The sequence below is a fragment of the Grampus griseus genome, assembly GCF_964374135.1.
Source record: "Grampus griseus genome assembly, chromosome: 4".
In the NCBI taxonomy this organism is placed as follows: Eukaryota; Metazoa; Chordata; class Mammalia; order Artiodactyla; family Delphinidae; genus Grampus; species Grampus griseus.
The window spans coordinates 111,082,715-111,105,758 of record NC_138997.1 but is presented as its reverse complement, the minus strand read 5'-3'; the positions used below and the strand labels follow the sequence as shown (position 1 = coordinate 111,105,758).

At 35.7% G+C, this 23,044-nt stretch overlaps 1 protein-coding gene across 2 annotated transcripts in view; it reads left to right on the top strand.

Annotated features, from left to right (window-relative positions):
• The window catches only part of TBCK (TBC1 domain containing kinase), a gene marked incomplete at its 5' end in the record, with an annotated part of 228,033 nt that overhangs the window by 80,611 nt on the left and 124,378 nt on the right, over window positions 1-23,044 (top strand). For both annotated transcript variants that reach the window (XR_014296711.1, XM_082653866.1), the window contains one exon: window positions 12,570-12,655. Coding sequence is in view for 1 of the 2 variants with exons in the window: in XM_082653866.1 (XP_082509992.1) it covers window positions 12,570-12,655 (86 nt within the window). The remainder of the gene's footprint in view (window positions 1-12,569; window positions 12,656-23,044) is intronic.

The following is a 23,044-nucleotide window of genomic DNA, read 5'->3' as shown; positions in this document are numbered from 1 at the left end:
CCTTCTGCTTGTAGGTTAATTTAGTAAAGGCATCCAACTTCAAGAGTCATGTAATATCATCTTCCAGGAATTTATGAATTGGTGTTCTGTAAATGTATACCTTGTATCTTAATAAGGATATGTTCCATACTTATTCATAGATTTCTTACTATCATTTATCAGTAATGTTTATTATAGAGTTGACAGTATACTCTAAGATTCCATAATACCAAAAGGAGCAGATTTAATAATACCTTGGATGATACCAGGAGATTTCAGGGGCTATTCATTGCAAAATATGTCAAACAGTCACCAAAGACAAACTGACAAAATTAAACGTAGAAAATAGTCAGGTTAGTATTTGTGCAACACAAAAGGTGATTCCTTTATCCTCAGTTAAACATAAGACAGCAGTATAATGCTGTTATTTTTAAAGCTAACATGAGGAGAGGAACCAAGATGGTGGAGTAGAAGGACATGCTCTCACTCCCTCTTGTGAGAACACCAGAATCACAACTAGCTGCCGGGCAGTCATCAACAGGAAGACACTGGCACTCACCAAAAAAGATCCCCCACCTCCAAAGACAAAGGAGAAGCCACAATGAGACGGTAGGAGGGGCACAGTCACAGTAAAATCAAATCCTATAACTGCTGGGTGAGTGACTCACAGACTGGAGAACACTTATACTACAAAAGTCCACCCACTGGAGTGAAGGTTCGGAGCCCCACGTCAGGCTTCCCAACCTGGGGGTCTGGCAACTGGAGGAGGAATTCCTAGAGAATCAGACTTTGAAGGCTAGTGGCATTTGATTGCAGGACTTGGACAGGACTGGGGGAAACAGAGACTCCACTCTTGGAGGGCACACACAAAGTAGTGTGTGCATTGGGACCCAGGGGAATGAGCGGTGACCCCAGGGGAGACAGAGCCAGGCCTACCTGCTAGTGTTGGAGGGTCTCATGCAGAGGCAGGTTGTGCCTGTGGCTAACCTTGGGGACAAGGACACTGGCAGCAGAAGTTCTGGGAAGTACTTCTTGGCGTGAGCCCTCCCAGAGTCTGTCATTAGCCCCCCCAAAGAGCCCAGGTAGGCTCCAGGGTTGGGTTGCCTCAGGCCAAACAACCAACTGGGAGGGAACCCAGCCCCACCCATCAACATTTAAGCAGATTAAAGTTTTGCTGAGCTCTGCCCACCAGAGCAGCAGTCAGCTCTACCCACCACCAGTCCCTCCCATCAGGAAACTTACACAAGCCTCTTAGCCTCATCCACCAGAGGGCAGATAGCAGAAGCAAGAAGAAATACAATCCTGCAGCCTGTGGAACAAAAACCACATTCATAGAAAGACAGACAAGATGAAAAGGCAGAGCGTTATGTACCAGATGAAGGAACAAGATAAAACCCCAGAAAAACAACTAAATGAAGTGGAGATAGGCAACCTTCCAGAAGAAAAATTCAGAATAATGATAGTGAAGATGATCCAGGACCTCGGAAAAAGAATGGAGGCAAAGATTGAGAAGATGCAAGAAATGTTTAACAAAAACCTAGAAGAATTAAAGAACAAACAAACAGATGAACAAAACAATAACTGAAATGAAAACTACACTACAAGGAATCAATAGCAGAATAACTGAGGCAGAAGAGCGGATAAGTTACCTGGAAGACAGAACGGTGGAATTCACTGCTGCGGAATAGAATGAAGAAAAAAGAATGAAAAGAAATGAAGACAGCCTAAGAGACCTCTGGGACAACATTAAACGCAACAGCATTCTCATTATAGGGGTCCCAGAAGGAAAAGAGAGAGAGAAAGGACCCGAGAAAATATTTGAAGCGATTAGAGTCAAAAACTTCCCTAACATGGGAAAGGAAATAGCCACGCAAGTCCAGGAAGCACAGAGAGTCCCATACAGGATAAACCCAAACAGAAACATAACGAGACACATAGTAATCAAATTAGCAAAAATTAAAGCAAAAGAAAAATTATTGAAAGCAGCAAGGGAAAATGACAAATAACATACAAGGGAACTCCCATAAGGTTAACAGCTGATTTCTCAGCAGAAACTCTACCAGCCAGAAGGGAGTGGCATGATATACTTAAAAGTGATGCAAGGGAAGAACCTACAACCAGATTACTCTACCCGGCAAGGATCTCATTCAGCTTTGATGGAGAAATCAAAAGCTTTACAGACAAGCAAAAGCTAAGAGAATTCAGCACCACCAAACCAGCTCTACAACAAATACTAAAGAAACTTCTCTAAGTGGGAAACACAAGAGAAGAAAAGGACCTACAAAAACAAAACAGTTAAGAAAATGGTCATAGGAACATACATATCGATAATTACCTTAAACATGAATGGATTAAACGCTCCAACCAAAAGACACAGGCTCACTGAATGGATACAAAAACAAGACCCATCTATATGCTGTCTACAAGAGACCCACTTCAGACCTAGGGACACATACAGATGAAAGTGAAGGGATGGAAGAAGATACTCCATGCAAAAGGAAATCAAAAGAAGGGGGAGTAGCCTTACTCATAACAGATAAAATAGACTTTGAAATGAAGACTGTTACAAGACATAAGGAAGGACACTACATAATGATCAAGGGATCAATCAAAGAAGAAGATATAACAATTATAAATATATATGCACCCAACATAGGAGCACCTCAATACATAGGCAAATGCTAACAGCTATAAAACAGGAAATTGACAGTAACACAATAATAGTGGGGGACTTTAACACCTCACTTACACCAATGGACAGATTATGCAGACAGAAAGTAAAAAGGAAACACAATCTTTAAATGACACAATTGACCACATAGATTTAATTGATATTTATAGGACATTCCATCCAAAAACAGCAGATTACACTTTCTTCTCAAGTGCACACGGAACATTCTCCAGGATAGATCACATCTTGGGTCACAGATCAAGCCTCAGTAAATATAATAAAATTGAAATCATACCAAGCACCTTTTCTGACCACAACACTATGAGATTAGAAATGAATTACAGGGGAAAAAACATAAAAAACACAAACACATGGAAGCTAAACAATACGTTACTAAATAACCAAGAGATCACTGAAGAAATCAAGGAGAAAATCAAAAAATACCTAGAGACAAATGACAATGAAAACACGACTATCCAAAACCTATGGGATGCAGCAAAAGCAGCTTTAAGAGGGATGTTTATAGCTATGCAAGCCTACCTCAAGAAACAAGAAAAATCTCAAATAAACAATCTAACCTTGCACCTAAAGGAACTAGAGAAAGAAGAACAAACAAAACCCAAAGTTAGCAGAAGGAAAGAAATCATAAAGATCAGAGCAGAAATAAATGAAATAGAAACAAGGTAAACAGTGCCAAAGATCAATAAAACTAAAAGCTGGTTCTTCGAGAAGATAAACAAACTTGATAAACCATTAGCCAGACTCATCAAGAAAAAGAGGGAGACGACTCAAATCAATAAAATTAGAAATGAAAAAGGAGAAGTTACAACAGACACTGCAGAAATACAACGCATCCTAAGAGACTACTACAAGCAACTCTATGCCAATAAAATGGACAACCTAGAAGAAATGGACAAATTCTTAGAAAGGTATAATCTTCTAAGACTGAACCAGGAAGAAATAGGAAATATGAACAGACCAATCACAAGTATTGAAATTGAAACTGTGATTGAAAATCTTCCAACAAACAAAAGTCCAGGACCAGATGGCTTGACAGGTGAATTCTATCAAACATTTAGAGAAGAGTTAACACCCATCCTTCTCAAAGTCTTCCAAAAATTGCAGAGGAAGGAACACTCCCAAACTCATTCTATGAGGCCACCATCACCCTGATACAAAAATCAGACGAAGATACTACAAAGAAAAGAAAGTTAGAGACCAATATCACTGATGAATATAGGTGCAAAAATCCTCAGCAAAATACTAGCAAACAGAATCCAACAGCACATTAAAAGGATCATACACTCAAGTGGGACTTATCCCAGGGATACAAGGATTCTTCAATATATGCAAATCAATCAATGTGATACACCATATTAACAAATTGAAGTATTAAAACCATATGATCATATCAATAGATGTAGAGAAAGCTTTTGACAGAATTCAATACCGATTTATCATAAAAACTCTCCAGAAAGTGGGCATAGAGGGACCCTACCTCAACATAATAAAGGCCATATGTGACAAACCCACAGCAAACATCATTCCCAATGGTGAAAAACTGAAAGCATTTCCTCTAAGATCAGGAACAAGACAAGGATGTCCACTCTCACCACTATTGTTCAACATAGTTTTGGAAGTCCTAGCCACAGCAACCAGAGAAGAAAAAGAAATAAAAGGAATCCAAATTGGAAAAGAAGAAGTAAAACTGTCACTGTTTGCAGATGACATTATACTATACATAGAGAATCCTAAAGATGCCACCAGAAAACTCCTAGAGCTAATCAATGAATTTGGTAAAGTTGCAGTATACAAAATTAATGCACAGAAATCCCTTGCATTCCTATACACTAATGATGAAATATCTGAATGAGGAATTAAGTAAACACTCCCATTTACCATTGCAACAAAAAGAATAAAATACCTAGGAATAAACCTACCTAGGGGGACAAAAGAACTGTATGCAGCAAACTATAAGACACTGATGAAAGAAATTAAAGATGATAGCAACAGATGGAGAGATATATCATGTTCTTGGATTGGAAGAATCAATATTGTGAAAATGACTCTACTACCCAAAGCAATCTACAGATTAAATGCAATCCCTATCAAATTACCAGTGGCATTTTTTACGGAACTAGAACAAAAAGTCTTAAAATTTGTATGGAGACACAAAAGACCCCGAATAGCCAAATCAGTCTTGAGGGAAAAAAACAGAGCTGGCGGAATCAGACTCCCTGACTTCAGACTATGCTACAAAGCTACAGTAATGAAGACAATATGGTACTGGCACAAAAACAGAAACATAGATCAATGGAACAAGATAGAAAGCCCAGAGATAAACCCACACACCTATGGTCAACTAATCTATGAGAAAGGAGGCAAGGGTATACAATGGAGAAAAGACAGTCTCTTCAATAAGTGGTGCTGGGAAAACTGGACAATGACATGTAAAAGAATGAAATTAGAACACTCCCAAACACCATACACAAAAGTAAACTCAGAATGGATTCGAGACCTAAATGTAAGCCTGGACACTATAAAACTCTTACCTGAAAACATAGGAAGAACACTCTTTGACATAAATCACAGCAAGATCTTTTTTGATCCACCTCCTAGAGTAATGGAAATAAAAACAAAAATAAACAAATGAGACCTAATGAAACTTCAAAGCTTTTACACAGCAAAAGAAACCAATAAACAAGATGAAAAGACAGCCCACAGAATGGGAGAAAATATTTGCCAACGAATCAATGGACAAAGGATTAATCTCCAAAATATATAAACAGCTCATGCAGCTCAATATTAAAGAAATAAACAGCCCAATCCAAACATGGGCAGAAGACCTAAATAGGCATTTCTGTAAAGAAGACATACAGAGAGCCAAGAAGTACATGAAAAGCTGCTCAACATCCCTAATTATTAGAGAAATGCAAGTCAAAACTACAACAAGGTATCACCTCACACCAGTTAGAATGGGCATCATCAGAAAATCTACAAACAACGAATGCTGGAGAGGGTCTGGAGAAAAGGGAACCCTCTTGCACTGTTGGTGGGAATGTAAATTGATACAGCCACTATGGAGAACAGCATGGAAGTTCCTTAAAAAACTAAAAATAGAATTACCATATGATGCAGCAATCCCACTACTGGGCATATACCCAGAGAAAACCATAATTCAAATAGACATATGCACCCCAACGTTCAGTACAGCACTATTTACAAAGCCAGGTCATGGAAGCAACCTAAATGCCCATCGACAGACGAATGGATAAAGAAGAGGTGGTACATATATACAATGGAATATTACTCAGCCATTAAAAGGAACGAAATTGAGTCATTTGTTGAGACATGGATGGATCTAGCAACTGTCTCACAGAGTGAAGTAAGTCAGAAAGAGAAAAGCCAATATCGTATATTAACACATGTATGTGGAACCTAGAAAAATGGTACAGATGAACCGGTTTACAGGGCAGAAATTGAGACACAGATGTAGAGAACAAACGTATGGACACCAAGGGTTGAAAGCCATGGGGGTGGTGGTGGTGGTGGTGTGATGACTTGGGCGATTGGAATTGACATGTATACATTGATGTGTGTAAAATTGATGACTAATAAGAACCTGCTGCATTAAAAAAATAAAATTAAATTTAAAAATTAAAAAAAAGGGATTAAACAGCACTTTTATTTTCTCCGTAGGAGTTGAATAAATCAAATTCTCTTCCCAGTTGCTGTGATTCAGAGTTAATATTTTTAGTTTGTAGGTTAAATGTATGGAGTCAATGAAATGTCACTAGAAATTTTAAGACTCATAATACATAAAAAAGACATTTTTAGCAAGATAGTTTTTAGAATAATACTGTTATCTTTTTATTAAATGTATTCTTCAATTTTTATAGAAAGAACAGTCAAAATTTTAAACTCAAGTTTGTTTTTTTAAAAAAATGCCATAGGGCTTATTTGTATTTTTCTCAATAATACAGTTTATAGTGTTTATTTATAATATATACCACATTATAAAATATTCCATATAACTTTTACAAGGATCATGTTTACAGTGAAATGTCTGTAATGTATTAAATGTGCTTTTCAAATAATTTTGACTATAATAAAACATTTGAGCAAAACACTCCTAAGCATATCTTACCAGAATCCACTTTCTATGTCTCACCTTAAATTACTTTGAAATAAAGAGTAATAGCATGCTATATGATACATAGCCACAGTTCTAATGTATAAAAGATACATTTAAAAGGAAAAATATATGCACCCTTTTTGTCTCATGGAATCATTGCCTTTAATATAGATCACAATAAATAAAATGGTCTTAACTTTTTTTTTTTCCCTTTGGAACCTGTAGTGTTAACTGAACTTTCATATGTGAAAGCCTGGAAATAATTTTTTCCAAATTTGTCAGGCCTCTACAAGCATAGTGCTTAGCTAGATGCCTGTGCTTTAAGAAAGATGAAGATATTTGGAGAATTCTCAGAAAAACAGTTAAAATAGGACTTATAAAATGAGTTGGTTATGTTATTTATGAGATGGCTGGATGGTGCCTCACTAGATGGCCAGCTCTTACAGGGCCATATTAGATAGCTTCCATTACATTAACTTCTATATTGGTTCTGTAGAGATTCCTATTTTTAACCTCTAAAAAGTTTCATTTCTCCACAAATTGTTTCGTATTTCAACTAGATATATGTTGAAAAAGAGGAGTTTTCATACTTTTTAACTATGAACTTCTTTAATACACTTTGAAAAGGCTTATTATACAAATAAGCAAGACCATATCTGTTTCATATATGGAAATACAAGAGAAACCACAGTGTACACAGCACAAATTTGGAGAGATTGGTCAGAAAGGCCAAAAAGACTCATATTTAGTTTGATTGATTAACCAGTAATGTACTTTAATATTCAGTCTTTTTCCAAGGGATTTCATAGCCAAATATAGGAAATAAATGTGAAAATAACTAATTATAAGTCAATGAAATAAGTATACATGTTACTATATTAGCGCAGAGGAAGAAGTGGGGTGAGGTTATTTTGATTTTTTAACTTTGTTTTTGGTGGCAAAGGAAAGGAACGGCATGTCTGGAAAGGTTTCTTAAGAGACAGAATACTTATTGACGAACTTGAAATTTGAGTAGGAATTTGCTTGGTGAAAGGGAGAAAGACATTCTGAAGACAGAGGACAAGGAAAAGAACTGAGGTAAAAAAAAGTGCAAAATGGATTGATAAAACAGCCAGTAGTCAAATCTGGTCCATGGAGCCAGAGAAAGAGGGATGGAGAGCTAAAGAATGAGCTGAAACAGTACAGTGATTATTGGTTGCCAAAGTTTATGGAAGAGCAATGATTTATTCTTCAAAATGTGTATTTTAGGCTTGGAATTAGAAATACTCAGTTTTCATTTTCTTGGTTTCCCTCTTTGATTGTCCTCCCGTCCCCCTGTGTTTTATGGTGTTTTAAGCTTTAAACTTCAAAATAACATTGATTTTGATTAGCATAAATATCACGTACACACTTTGTTTCCCATAGTTTTGGAAAACTCCTGTGTCATATGAAACCAATCAATTCAACAGCTAATTGTAATACTGCGTATTCATTTAGTCGTTTAATTGTCTCTACTGAGATGAAAAGTTTCTATATTCAATAGCAACATTAAATCTTCTTTGAAAACATGTGTTTTTATATGTTTTTATTTTTTATAAATTTATTTATTATTTGTTTTTGGGTGTGTTGGTCTTTGTTGCTGCCCGCAGGCTTTCTCTAGTTGAGGCAAGCAGGGGCTACTCTTCGATGCAGTGTGCAGGCTTCTCATTGCGGTGGCTTCTCTTGTTGCAGAGCACGGGCTCTAGGCGCTTGGACTTCAGTAGTTGTGGCATGCGGGCTCAGTAGTTGTGGCTCACGGGCTCTAGAGTGCAGGCTCACTAGTTGTGGTACATGGGCTTAGTTGCTCCACAGCATGTGGGATCTTCCTGGACCAGGACTCGAACCCATGTCCCCTGCATTGGCAGGTGGATTCTTAACCACTGCGCCACCAGGGAAGTCCCAAAATGTGTTTTTATAATTATACTCTAATAGAACTTTAAACTTCTTTATTTTAAAGTTTTTCATAAAATAGAGTATTTATATGCTTATAAGACTCAATGCTTTGCCACTTACAGAAGAGAGAAAAATTATCTATTTAGTCAAGATGTCCTGTTCTGTTTTGTTTTTTAATCATGGTTCTATTAACTTATTACCTGCAGACATTTTTAAGAAGATAATAAATTTAATTACTTCTGCTGAAATGAATATTCATAATCATTTTTGGCACTATCAAATTGTCCCCAGCAAATTTACCATCGAGTTGATAAAATACCAACACATAGGAACTTTAAAAAATAATATACTGATTAAACAATTCAGGGTTGTCCCCCTAAGATTATCTGTGATTATTAAAATTACTCTTAGATTCAGAACCTTAGAGTGCCAGTTGGATTGAAGAAAATGGAGGGATTTGAAAGGGATAGATTGATTAGAGTTTCAGTGATATTGGAAAACAGGGTTATAACTTGCAAGACAGACATACTTTAAGGTATTGAAGAGAAAAAAAGGCAGGTTCAGGCCCGTGAGGAGAGGCAGCCACTTAGTTACTAAGGATGGAAACTAATCCTTCATGGAAAATCCAACTATACCTTAATGTCATCTTGCACTTAAGAAAGAAACAACCCAGAAAACTGGCCTATAAAACATTTAAACTGTTGTTTGAAGTCACTGTACTATGTGTGTGTTCACCAAAACGGCCACTGGAATTTCACCGCAACATTCAGCATATTGTTACACTGTTTATAAAACCAAGGCATAGTTACACTTGAACCATTAGAAGATGTGGAAGTCAGAAAGGGAAAGATAGAGGGACGTACCATATAAACTTGGGAAATAAAATTGGGAAAATTTCTCCAATTTTTTGTTTACTTGTATATGTTTATAAATCCTTTGAAGGCAAGGGAACTATCTTCTTCACTGTAATGTCCCTAGCATTTAATGTAGTGCCACACATAGCTAGGATGAATATATAACTAACTAGTGATATTTTTGAGGGTTGAAGGGGCACTAAATGCACCAGACACTGAGTCTACCATTGGCAACTGGGACTCTTCCAGGTAAACTAGGATGTATGGTCCCACTACACATAGACATTCAGCAAGTCTTTTAGGGAGAGAAAGGAAGACAGGCATCAAAGTCTGAAGTCCAGTTGTCAAATGGGAATATAATATAAATCTCCTTTCTCATCCAACAGTAGCAAAGAGAGAAGGAGAGTATGCAACTTCACTCTAAGGGTTATATATTTGGAAAAACAGTACATTGCATATTTCCAGTTTAATGCACATCTTTGTCATGGATGACTTTAATGATAGGATATTGAAAGGTAGTAGGAAATACACTGAGCATTTTCAAAAATGTCTTGCATCATGTGACTAAGGAGATATTTCCTGAGACAGAAAATGTTCTACCATTACTAGAAATATTCCAAGATCTATTAAGTAAGCTGCTTGTAGATTTTTTTTTACTAGAGCAGGGTATGTGAGCAAAACATAAAATGATTCACAAATATAGCCCTAAAAATTACCTTTCTCTTTCCTTTCTCTTCTTTTGAAACCCCCTCTTCCCATTTAGACATAAAGGTTGGTGCTTATTCTTGTGGCTTTAGACAGTAAGCCAAATTTTATAGCTGGCAAACTTCATAATGGAAAATAATCTAATTTAGGTTCATTTGCAGTAAAATAACTTCGACTTCTTTTGAGTGCCGTGAGTCTAATGTCACCAAATGATTTAGTTTGGGCACATTTTAGTTGACAAGAGATTTATGACTCTCTGCATATTTATCTATAGTTCCATCTTCAGAATAAACTAGCAGCCTGATGGAAAATTACAAATAGTTACGGAATTGAGAATGCCATTTTTGGTTTGTGAGCAGAGGACACCTTTTGCTTTAAATCTGTTGCCCATTATCCTTCATCTTCTCCTTACCCCTGCTAAGAGAATGAAAGCAGAAAGACTGGTCGAAAAGGAAAAAATAAGGATATCCCTGTGTGGGACTTAATAAAATGTCATCTCTGTATCTCTTTTATGAAAAATTTTTTGAAAACAAGTAGATATCTTATTTATAAACAGCTGCACAGAAATATGATAGTGTCATATAAAATACTTACACTGAATTCTTTGAGAATTGTCATTTAAAAGTATATGATAAATTTAAAAAATCCTATTCTATAGGAGAGGAATAAGAATTTTTAATATGGTGGCATTAGAAGGGAAAAAGACTATTTTCATTTAATATCTCATTGCAAAAAATTAAAAAGTATAAAGTTTCAGTAAAACAGAAATTTGTATAAGACATGGTTGTGTGCCAAAGTACAACATTAAACCTCACTTGAAGTTTAAGAGGAAATTTCATAAATACCTTGGTTTTTTTTTAAGAATAACATTTACCCTTACATAGGTCACCTATCAGTTAGAAAATACTGTTTGGGGGGTTATTATAGCTCTAGATGCAAATCTTCATTATTATAAATCACAATTAGAGTATTTTATGAATATTTTAAAAGAGTCAGCAGTAATATCCATGGGATCTTTTGTTTTATTTTGCCTACCAGTCTGTTTTTCTGTAGCTCCTCTTAAATTCTCAGGTTGGTTTATACATCAAAGGACATATGCATTTCAGTTTTTTTTTGTTTGCTCTAAGGAACTTTTAAATTCATTTTTGAAATAACTTGAAATTTGACATAGTGCTGATATCATCAGTTCTGTCATATCTCTCCCTTAAAGAAATTTTTCTGAATGTAACAAACCATACTGTATCTCATTCCAGAGCTTATCCTGAGCAACCAAAACTTTTGCCAGCCTTATAATTTATATTTACATATATGGTATACAATAATATACAAGATAAGTGTATACACATATTTATGTGTGTATTTTATATATATACACACATATATATTTGTGTGTATTTATATGTGTATGTGTGTGTGTATATATGTATGTATGCAGTTATAACACATGTATAAATCCCACCATAAGTGTTTGGCAGAATACAAGGAAAATGTTTTCATGATGGATTAGGTTTCTTCAGTAGATCCTTAATTAGCCATGTAATCCTACATAGTAATTATCTTTTATCAGGCTCAGATAAGAAAGATATTTAATAAACTGGAGCATAGCTGTGGACAATTGCCTGAGGCATGATTTTCTAGTTTAAAATGAAGTGTGCTTTTTAAAGTTAATAACTATATGCTTTCATCAACGTAAAGTTGAATACTTATGATTGTTGATGTTGCATACCTCTGGCTTCTAGGTAAATTAGGACTATAAATATACCATTGCTAATTGGAAGGAGAAAAAAAGAAGTTAAAGAAAAGTTAACTAAACCCAGAAGTTCCCTGGGCCTTAGGATCTATCCTGGGTCTTCACTTTACTGGAACAAATGCATATATCTGTATATGTAAACAAATTTGAGGTGTAATTATTCTATTTGTGACTGTGTTGTTCCTTATTTAAGTATCTGTTACACTTTCTGAACAATTAATAAATGCAAGACAGATTTAATATCACTAGACAAAATGATTTTGTTGAATTTAATAGGAAAAAATCATTCATCATGTGAATAATTTGTGATTCAGGAAATGAAGTGACAGCTCTGAAGGTAGAAAATAAGTTGTGGCATAGCTTTTAATGAAAAGCTTTGTTTGTTTAGTAATTAGCCATGTTTGAAGTAGTAACAAAACAGAAAATTAATAAAGTATGTTCTCTTCATGGAGAAACCAAATCTCATTCAAAATGTAAATAAAACTAATTTATGTGGATTTAATGTCTTTATTTGAAGTACTATGTAAAAAAAAATGATTGTCTTAAACTTTATTGTCATTTCAGAGTATCTGACTGTATTCTCTCAGATGATTGCATTCCATGATCCAGAGCTAAGCAATCATCTCAATGAAATTGGATTTATTCCAGATGTAAGTACTTGTTGCATTAATAGAAATGAGGTAAAAAAAAATAAAGCAGAAATCGGCAGCACAACAAAGTACTGTTTTTAAAGTTTTGTTGTCCTAAGAAGTCCATGTATCTAAACAAGTTCCTGCTACTAATTATAGTCTTTTGTTATAAAGTTTGTGTGGTTACCTTCCATATTCTCACTTTAAGTAAAGGGGAAGTATCTTATTTTTCTTGATACTATCAAATTATTTTTAAAAACCCAGTAGTGTGAGTGTTGTATTAAACTGTGATGTTAGCAGTTTTCACTTGGATTTTTTGATATTCAGGCCTGTTTTTGAAGAAGTAGGAAATTTGAACTTAGTAAATTCTTAAGTAGCTGCTTCTGTGTTTTGCTTGATACATTACCTTGGAAACTTTGCCAGATTTTGGCTTACTTCACTAGCTTCTTGGGTTCCTTATCAAACCAAAAGTCAGAGTTGACTGTCAAAGGTTAGCCAAGGTATAGCTTAGCCTATTACTCACATGTAGTATGTGACACGGACTCAAACCTCTTTTAAAAGACAGTTGGAGTACAGTATCACAGGACTTTGTAAAACAAAACAAAACAAAAAAGAACCTTTTTGAGATAGCAGTCTCCTTATTCTATCTTAACCTTCTTTGTTTCCTGATCATACCTTTCCTCTTAAGGCTTATATCCAGAAACGCATATGTTGATGGTAAGACTAGGGGTGAAAAATGTTTATATTAACACTATACTAATGCATTTGAAGTGTTAACAGTAACACAGTATAAATACTTGCAGGGTGCTTTGAAGTTTAAAAATACTTTCACAAACATTTCATTTGATTCTCAAGACAAATCTGTAAGGTGTATGAAGCAAGTAATTTCAGCATTAGTAGATAAGAAATTTATTGTTTGAGAAGGTAACAAAACTAAATAGTCTCAGAACATAAAACTTTAACTTATGTCATTTGACAGCCCTCTGCCCCTAGTCTGGTTCATCTTCCAGTGGGAGAACAGAGACTAAAACATAGGTGTACTAATTCTAGTTCATTGCTCTGTGTGTTGCACTGTAATTCTGTGATGTCATCGTCAGGCCTAAAGTAGCCATCCTTCATATACACAGTGGTATTTGCTTCTAGGCCTGTGGAGAAATACCTTTCATTTGAGTACATGGCTTGCTCAATGAGGGCTCCAAAAAATATATATACATATTATAAAATAAAATAAGATCAAACCCTATAATTATGTATAGAGATAGAAAACTTTGTAAAAATTTAACCAGTATATATATTATCATATTAAGTATTCATTTTTACATAACCCTACCTTTCCTGCTTCACATTATAAATGTGAGATATGGCATAAGACAATACTAGATTAAATCTTATGGCTAGAGTTGAAGAAATTATAAAGGAACTGATTGCCGAGTTGGTAATTGTTTTAGGTTTCTGAGGGAAAAACTACTATGATATAGACTTAAAAAAAAGGATAATTCTTTTTTAAAAATTCCCTTGAAAGCACCTAATTGTGCTCGGTGACTAAACAGAAAACTACACTGCTTTAGTCAGAGTTTTAGATTGAGAAGAATCATTTATGTAGAAAAATATGTACGGAATTATAAAGATAGTCTGATAAAATCCTTAGACATATTCATGAACATAGTATTAAAAAATCACATATGGAAAAATAACTTATCTTTGCTTAATCAGAAAAATTAAACTCTGAAAGTGTACGGTATATGAGAAGAGGCAAGCAAAAAACATTGTTAAAAAATAATGTGGACATATATTAAGCGCTTACTGTGCACTAAGCACTGCTCTAACCCTCTTTAAGCACTCCTCTAATCCTCACAAGTTTGCAATCTAATTAAACAATGACTATTAAATATTTATACGTAAAATCAATTGGGGAAAGGCTAATAGCATGATGGAAGTAAAATTCTAGGTAACAATAACATGAAAGGTAAGAGTCAGTGGGATTTCAACTTAAAAGTGTTCTAATGATTTTGTATCATTTGAGGGGAAAGTAAATATGCTCTTTATATTTAGACATCAAGTCAGGCATCCTTTCAGATCTGGGATTTGATTTTACCATACTCAAAAGCTAATAAATGAGCCTGTTACTGTTTCATGGATATTGGCAGAAAATCCAAGACTCCTGTGTCAGAGACAAAGGACTTTCTCACTCACAGCACAGCAAGCAGCATGAGCATTAGCATATTTGTCTTGATTTCCCTTGCTTCCAAATCCCATAGAGACGACACAGAGGGTCCAAATGATACCTGCATAATGCAGTGGATTGTGTTATAGGAGAGGAACTCCGAGTTTAGGGAACTTGATTTTTTTTTTTAATGGATATTGAACATATCTTCATTTACTCTGGAGAGAGAAAGAGAGAGAGAGAGAGAGAGAGAGGCTATCGTTTTCTTCTGAGGCTATAAGAAAACCTGTCTGTTGCTGCAAAAAGAGACTCTATCTCTGTTGACCACGGCTATTTTTGTACAAACATCATTGAGACTATACTGCAGAACAAAGGGCAGTTAGCATCTCTGCTCACAAGAAATGTAGAAGTACAGGAATGCATATTAAAATTTGAATGGTACTCACTAAAAGAATAGAAAGAAAATGTATAACTTTTAAATGGAATGGGGGAGTGTGGAACAAAGGAAAGTCATCCACCCCTTTAAAAACATAGAGAAAACACAGAAAGAGGGTAACCTGATTACCTAATAAAGGAAATTATTAGATATTTTAAAAAAATCCATCTGTATACTGTTTATAAGAGACAAATGTAAAAATTTAAGGATATTGGTCAAAAAGGAGATTTAAAAAATATGAGGCAAATATTTAACCAAAAGAAAACGAATGCAGTGATATTATTAATATAAACTAGTGAAACAGAAAGCACAAAATAAACCCATCCAGGTATGGAATTTGGTATATGACAGAAATGGCTCTGTAAGTCAATTTGAAAAGATTATTCAATAAATGGCCCTGATGCAATTGCGTAACTGTATGGAGGGAGGTGGGAATCAAAGCCAACCTCACACCATACATAAAAATAAGTTCTAGCTTGCCTAGAAGACATACATATGGAATGTCAGATTTATAATTTCCATCTAGGAAGGAATTCTTAACAGAAGTTATAGAAAGTACAAAACATAATATTTAAAGAAGAGAGAATTCGAATTGAGGAATGGTAGGAAGGGGCTTTCCATTATATTGGAATCTATAATGTACTATTTTGCTTTAAAAGTTTTTCAGAGCATTTGTGACAAAATGTTAGTTAATGTTTGTTAAATCTGAGTGGAGGGTACTTTAGTGTTTGTTAAATGTGCTGCTATATAAGGTGAGTTAATTATTTAATAATTCAATAATTTTGATATAATATCTTTATTCTATTTAGCTTCCCTCTCCATTATGACCCTCTCCTATAATTACTGGGGTATTTTTGTATAACTTCTTGTAAAAGCTTCAATACTAGTAATGCGAAAGTAATATTGATTCATATATATAGTGTGATTAGTTTCATGAGACATTCATAAGTCGCATGGGGTGGGGGACAGTTCCTTGTGGGTTGAGAATGTCCAGTATGTGGCAAATACTGAGCATTCCTGGCCCCCAGCCACTGATTGTCTATAATAATCCCCTAATCATTGTGACAATAAAACACCTACACGTTATTTCTGAAAAATGTCTCTACATGTATTTCCAAACATCCTCTAGGGAACACGTCTATCACTATTGAGAGTCCTAGAGTTAACAAAAGAGAAGTTAGGGGAAAGAGAATATATCTTAACCTGGAGGAAATTCCCTTTTCTCTGACTATTCTTTTGTCACGGAGAAAGGGCAAAAGGAGAGATATTTAACACAGTTAAAGTGTTAATAGAAAGATTATTTTTGGGGGGTTTTGTTGTTGTTGTTTTTGTGGTACGTGGGCCTCTCACTGTTGTGGCCTCTCACGCTGCGGAGCGCAGGCTCAGCGGCCATGGCTCACGGGCCCAGCCGCTCCGCGGCATGTGGGATCTTCCCGGACCGGGGCACGAACCCGTGCCCCCTGCATCAGCAGGCAGACTCCCAACCACTGCGCCACCAGGGAAGCCCTGTTTTTAGTTTTTTGAAATCTTGATTTTTGTGTGTGTGTTTTGTTGGGCTGTTTCTCAAGTTTGGAGATAACATGAAAATGTTGAGACTATTTTTAAATTTAATTTAACAAAAAGATTTGATGTTTTTAACATAGAGATTATTGACAATGAATAGTGGTGGGAGAGGTATGATGAAATGGAGAATTTTTCTAACATTTTTCTTATTCTATTAATAATCACTTATTTTTAGTTACATGTCATTAGTTTGTATGTGCAGTCTTGCTTTCTTTTTTTTTTCCCGAATTATTGCCTTCAGTGTTCTACCTTTAAGATGATTGCTTATGTTATACAGCAGAAACTAACACACCATTGTAAAGCAATTATACTCCAATAAAGATGTTAAAAAAAAAAAAAAGATGATTGCTTAGGTGACTTTCTGCACCTCCAACAATACAGGCTAGGATTCATCAAGGGCAAATGTGGACACTTTGGTAATGAGATCCCAAACTGAGTTTCCTGCTCAATAACTAATCCTATCAAAGTAAGCCCTCATTAATCTTCCATCATTAAAATGCAGACTCCTATTGCAGGAAAGATTGTGATTTCTGGCTCCTTTCCATTTGCCGTGGGTCACAGAACTCTGAATACTGAGTACTGCTGAAGCTTGAATAGTTAGGAATGTTGTGCACTGATGTGATGCTTAGATTATATATATCATGGTAGTTATGTGATTTACATATAAATAAGGTGAATAATGTGTATTTGGCAAAATTGGGGCCGGAGTGATTTTTATCATTTATGTCTTGGTGTATGTTCTGCTTCTGAAAACATACCAGGCCTTTGAAATGAGAACAGGAAAGTATGTTTCTTCATTCTTAAGGAAACTATTTTTCTGAAATGCTATAAATAGCATTCAACCTGCAAATTGTGAACAGTTGTCCGGTGGCCAGTAAGAGAAATGATAAGGGCTATATCTCAGTACTATATGTGCCTCTTGAACCTAACTGTCTGCTAAAGATAAAGCTAACAAATTCAGTCGTAAGCAAGTATGCTGGCAAAACCGTTGTCATTAACTACAGTCTTAATGGATGCTTATACTACTACCGATTTTCTCCCTCCCTAAAAGTTTATCACTGTCATTTTCAAATTTTATATTGAGCTGAGTTTGTACTAACCAAAAATGTGAAAGGATTTCTCAGAAATATTTATGTATTTGTTTGTTTTGTTTGTTCATTTGTTCCTTCATTCATTCCTGGCCTTCATGTTGTTATTGTTACATAAAGAAATTTTAGGTTTTAATCTAAAGAGGAGATTAGTGACAATGAGCTTTTTAGATTTTTATCAAGTGTGGTTACAGGGTAAATTAGGAAGTTGCACCCTGTTTAGAGTCTCCCATAACAAGAGTCCCCACTAACCTGTTCTAATCCATCTGTGGAGTGCCAGGATATGTCCTTTGTCTTGCTATTGCTGTTTTCCCTGACTTTAGTCCTAACCCCATTCTACTGACCTTGGGTTCTTGAAAGTCCTTAAATACAAAAGGCTTACTGAGCTCTCTTTCTTATGATAAAGCTTAATTACCTTTCAGAAAGGACTCATATCTCAGAAGCCAAAGACTTATTAATTCCATAGGCCAGGTATCTTCTTGCTAAGAACACATACATACAAGTTAAGTATCCAGCAAGTTTCCCTCTTTAGTAAATCCTCACTCTGTTTTCAATCTAATGTATCCTTATACTGGTTGAGAGACAAGTAAAAGGAAGTATATGCTTAGTGAAATAAGTCAGACAAAGACCAATACTATATGATACAACTTATATGTGGAATCTAAAAAATAATATAAATGAATCTATATGCAGAACAGAAATAGACTCGCAGACATAGAAAACAAATTTATGGTTGCCAAAGGAGAGAGGGAGCAGGGGAGGGACAAATTAAGGGTATGGAATTAACAGAAACAAACTACTATACATAAAATAGATAAGCAACAGAATTTACTGCATAGCACAGGGGATTACACCCAATATCTTATAATAACCTATAATGGAATGTACTCTACAGAAGACAAACCTGAATCACTGTCCTGTACATCTAAAACTAACACAATGTTGTAAATCATCTATACTTCAATTTTTTTTTTTTTTTTTTTTTTTTTTGCGGTACGCGGGCCTCTCACTGTTGTGTACTCTCCCATTGCGGAGCACAGGCTCTGGACACGCAGGCTCAGTGGCCATGGCTTACGGGCCCAGCCACTCCGCGGCATGTGGGATCTTCCCGGACCGGGGCATGAACCCATGTCCCCTGCATCGGCAGGTGGACTCTCAACCATAGCGTCACCAGGGAAGCTCTATACTTCAATTTTTTTTTTAAAAAAAAGGATGTATGGTATGATGCAGCAGTTCTCAAACTTTTTGATCGGTCTTAGGACCCATTCACGTTTTTAAAAATTATCAGATATCCCAGAGTTTTTATGTGGGTTTATATCTCTTAGTATTTACTGAGACATTTAAAAAATTATGTAGTTATTCATTTAAAAATGACAATAACGAAACCATTGCATGTTAACAAAATAACATTTTTCTGAAAAATAATTGTTTTCCAAAACAAACAAAAAATAATGGAGGAGTGGTATTGTTTTATATTTTTGCAATTTCTACTTAATAGAGGAAAGTTAGATTCTCATACCTGCTTCTAAATTCAATCTGGTTGCAATACCTTGTTTTAGTTGAAGTACATGAAGAAACTCTGGTGGCCCTACATGGGCATGTAATGGCAAAGGACCTTTTCAGACAGTGGTAGTTTCTTAAAGCTTAATTGCAATGTACAATCTAAAACTATATCAATGAACTTTTCAGATTCTTTTATTTTCAAGTCCATCAATCTATCTTGCACTGTGAATGGCTCTTTTACCCGTACATGATTTTGTAATGTTGTGCATTGTTCATTTAGAAAATACTGGTGCACTGAACTATGCAGATCTTTCAACTATGAGACATTTTATTATACAATATCAAAAAAATCACATTCGTTAATATTACCACTGATCTCATCCAAAAAGTCATTAAGTATTGAGAAGCTGCCAAGCTAACAGTGGCAGATTCAAGTTTTCCAAAATTCTAATCTTCACCTGACAGCTATTGTTGTTTCTTGAAGTGAAAGGTTCACTTCATTTTTGAGAAATATCTGCCAAATATCCAAGCCTGAAAAAAATTATTGTTTTTATGTCATTCTTACAAGTAAAAAATGGCATTTCTTGAAAAAAACACCTACATTCACTCATAGCTGAAATGATTGCCCAAGTGCTTTTTTCTCAAGACAATCTTTTTTTTTTTCTTTTACACTAAGCAACAGATTTTTTTTTAAACATCTTTATTGGAGTATAATTGCTTTACAATGGTGTGTTAGTTTCTGCTGTATAACAAAGTGAATCAGCTATGCATATACATATATCCCCATATCTCCTCCCTCTTGCGTCTCCCCCCCACCCTCCCTATCCCACCCCTCTAGGTGGTCACAAAGCACCGAGCTGATCTCCCCGTGCTATGCTGCTGCTTCCCACTAGCTATCTATTTTAAGTTTAGTAGTGTATATATGTCCCTGCCACTCTCTCACTTTGTCCCAGCTTACCCCTCCCCCTCCCCATATGCTCAAGTCCATTCTCTAGTAGGTCTGTGTCTTTTTTCCCATCTTGCCCCTAGATTCTTCATGACCATTTTTTTGTTTGTTTTTAAGATTCCATATATATGTGTTAGTATACGGTATTTGTTTTTCTCTTTCTGACTTACGTCACTCTGTATGACAAACTCTAGGTCCATCTACCTCAATACAGATAACTAAATTTCATTTCTTTTTATGGCTGAGTAATATTCCATTGTGTATATGTGCCACATCTTCTTTATCTATTCATCTGTTGATGGACATTTAGGTTGCTTCCATGTCCTGGCTATTGTAAATAGAGCTGCAATGAACATTGTGTTACATGACTCTTTTTGAATTATGGTTTTCTCAGGATATATGCCCAGTAGTGGGATTGATGGGTCATATGGTAGTTCTATTTGTAGTTTTTTAAGGAACCTCCATACTGTTCTCCATAGTGGCTGTATCAATTTACATTGCCACCAACAGTGTAAGAGTGTTCCCTTTTGTCCACACGCTCTCCAGCATTTATTGTTTGTAGATTTTTTGATGATGGCCATTCTCACTGGTGTGAGATGATATCGCATTGTAGTTTTGATTTGCATTTCTCTAAAGATTAATGATGTTGAGCAGTCTTTCATGTGTTTGATGGCAATCTGTATATCTTCTTTGGAGAAATGTCTATTTAGGTCTTCTGCCCATTTTTGGATTGGGTTGTTTGTTTTCTTGATATTGAGCTGCATGAGCTACTTGTAAATTTTGGAGATTAATCCTTTGTCAGTTGCTTCATTTTCAAATATTGTCTCCCATTCTGTGGGCTGTCTTTTGGTCTTGTTTATGGTTTCCTTTGCTGTGCAAAAGCTTTGAAGTTTCATTAGGTCCCATTTGTTTATTTTTGTTTTTATTTCCATTTCTCTAGGAGAGGGGTCAAAAAGGATCTTGCTGTGATTTATGTCATAGAGTGTTCTGCCTATGTTTTCCTCTAAGAGTCTTATAGTGTCTGGCCTTACATTTAGGTCTTTAACCCATTTTGAGTTTATTTTTGTGTATGGTGTTAGGGAGTGTCCTAATTTCATACTTTCACATGTACCTGTCCAGTTTTCCCAGCACCACTTATTGAAGAGGCTGTATTTTCTCCACTGTATATTCTTTCCTCCTTTATCAAAGATAAGGTGGCCATATGTGCATGGGGTTATCTCTGGGCTTTCTATCCTGTTCCATTGATCTATATTTCTATTTTTGTGCCAGTACCATACTGTCTTGGTTACTGTAGCTTTGTAGTATAGTCTGAAGTCAGGGAGCCTGATTCCTCTAGCTCCATTTTTCGTTCTCAAGATTGCTTTGGCTATTCGGGGTCTTTTATGTTTCCATACAAACTGTGCAATTTTTTGTTCTAGTTCTGTGAAAAATGCCAGTGGTAGTTTGATAGGGATTGCATTGAATCTGTAGATTGCTTTGGGTAGTATAGTCATTTTCACAATGTTGATTTTTCCAATCCAAAAATATGGTATATCTCTCCATCTATTTGTATCACCTTTAATTTCTTTCATCAGTGTCTTATAATTTTCTGCATACAGGTCTTTTGTCTGCTTAGGTAGGTTTATTCCTAGATATTTTATTCTTTTTGTTGCAGTGGTAAATGGGAGTGTTTTCTTAATTTCACTTTCAGATTTTTCATCACTAGTGTATAAGAATGCCAGAGATTTCTGTGCATTAATTTTGTATCCTTCTACTTTACCAAATTCATTGATTATCTCTAGTAGTTTTCTAGTAGCATGTTTACTATTCTCTATGTGTAGTATCATGTCACCTGCAAACAGTGACAGCTTTACTTTTTCTTTTCCAATTTGGATTCCTTTTATTTCTTTTTCTTCTCTGGTTGCTGTGGCTAAAACTTCCAAAACTATTTTGAATAAGAGTGGTGAGAGTGGGCAACCTTGTCTTGTTCCTGATCTTAGTAGGAGTGGTTTCGGTTTTTCACCATCGAGGACGATGTTGGCTGTGGGTTTGTCATATATGGCCTTTATTATGTTGAGGAAAGTTCCCTCTCTGCCTACTTTCTGCAGGGTTTTTATCGTAAATTGGTATGGAATTTTGTCAAAAGCTTCTCTGCATCTATTGAGATGACCATATGGTTTTTCTCCTTCAAATTGTTCATATGGTATATCACGTTGATTGATTTGCGTGTATTGAAGAATCCTTGCATTCCTGGAATAAACCCCACTTAAATCATTGTGTATGATCCTTTTAATGTGCTGTTGAATTCTGTTTGCTTGTATTTTGTTGAGGATTTTTGCATCTATGTTCATCAGTGATATTGGCCTGTAATTTTCTTTCTCTGTGACATCTTTGTCTGGTTTTGGTATCAGGGTGATGGTGGCCTTGTAGAGTGAGTTTCGGAGTGTTCCTCCCTCTGCTATATTTTGGAAGAGTTTGAGAAGGATAGGTGTTAGCTCTTCTCTAAATGTTTGATAGAATTCGCCTGTGAAGCCATCCAGTCCTGGGCTTTTGTTTGTTGGAAATTTTTTTTTTTTTTTGTGGTACACGGGCCTCTCACTGTTGTGGCCTCTCCTGTTGCGGAGCACAGGCTCCAGACACGCAGGCTCAGCGGCCATGGCTCACAGGCCCAGCCACTCCGCGGCATGTGGGATCTTCCCGGACTGGGGCACAAACCCGTGTCCCCTGCATC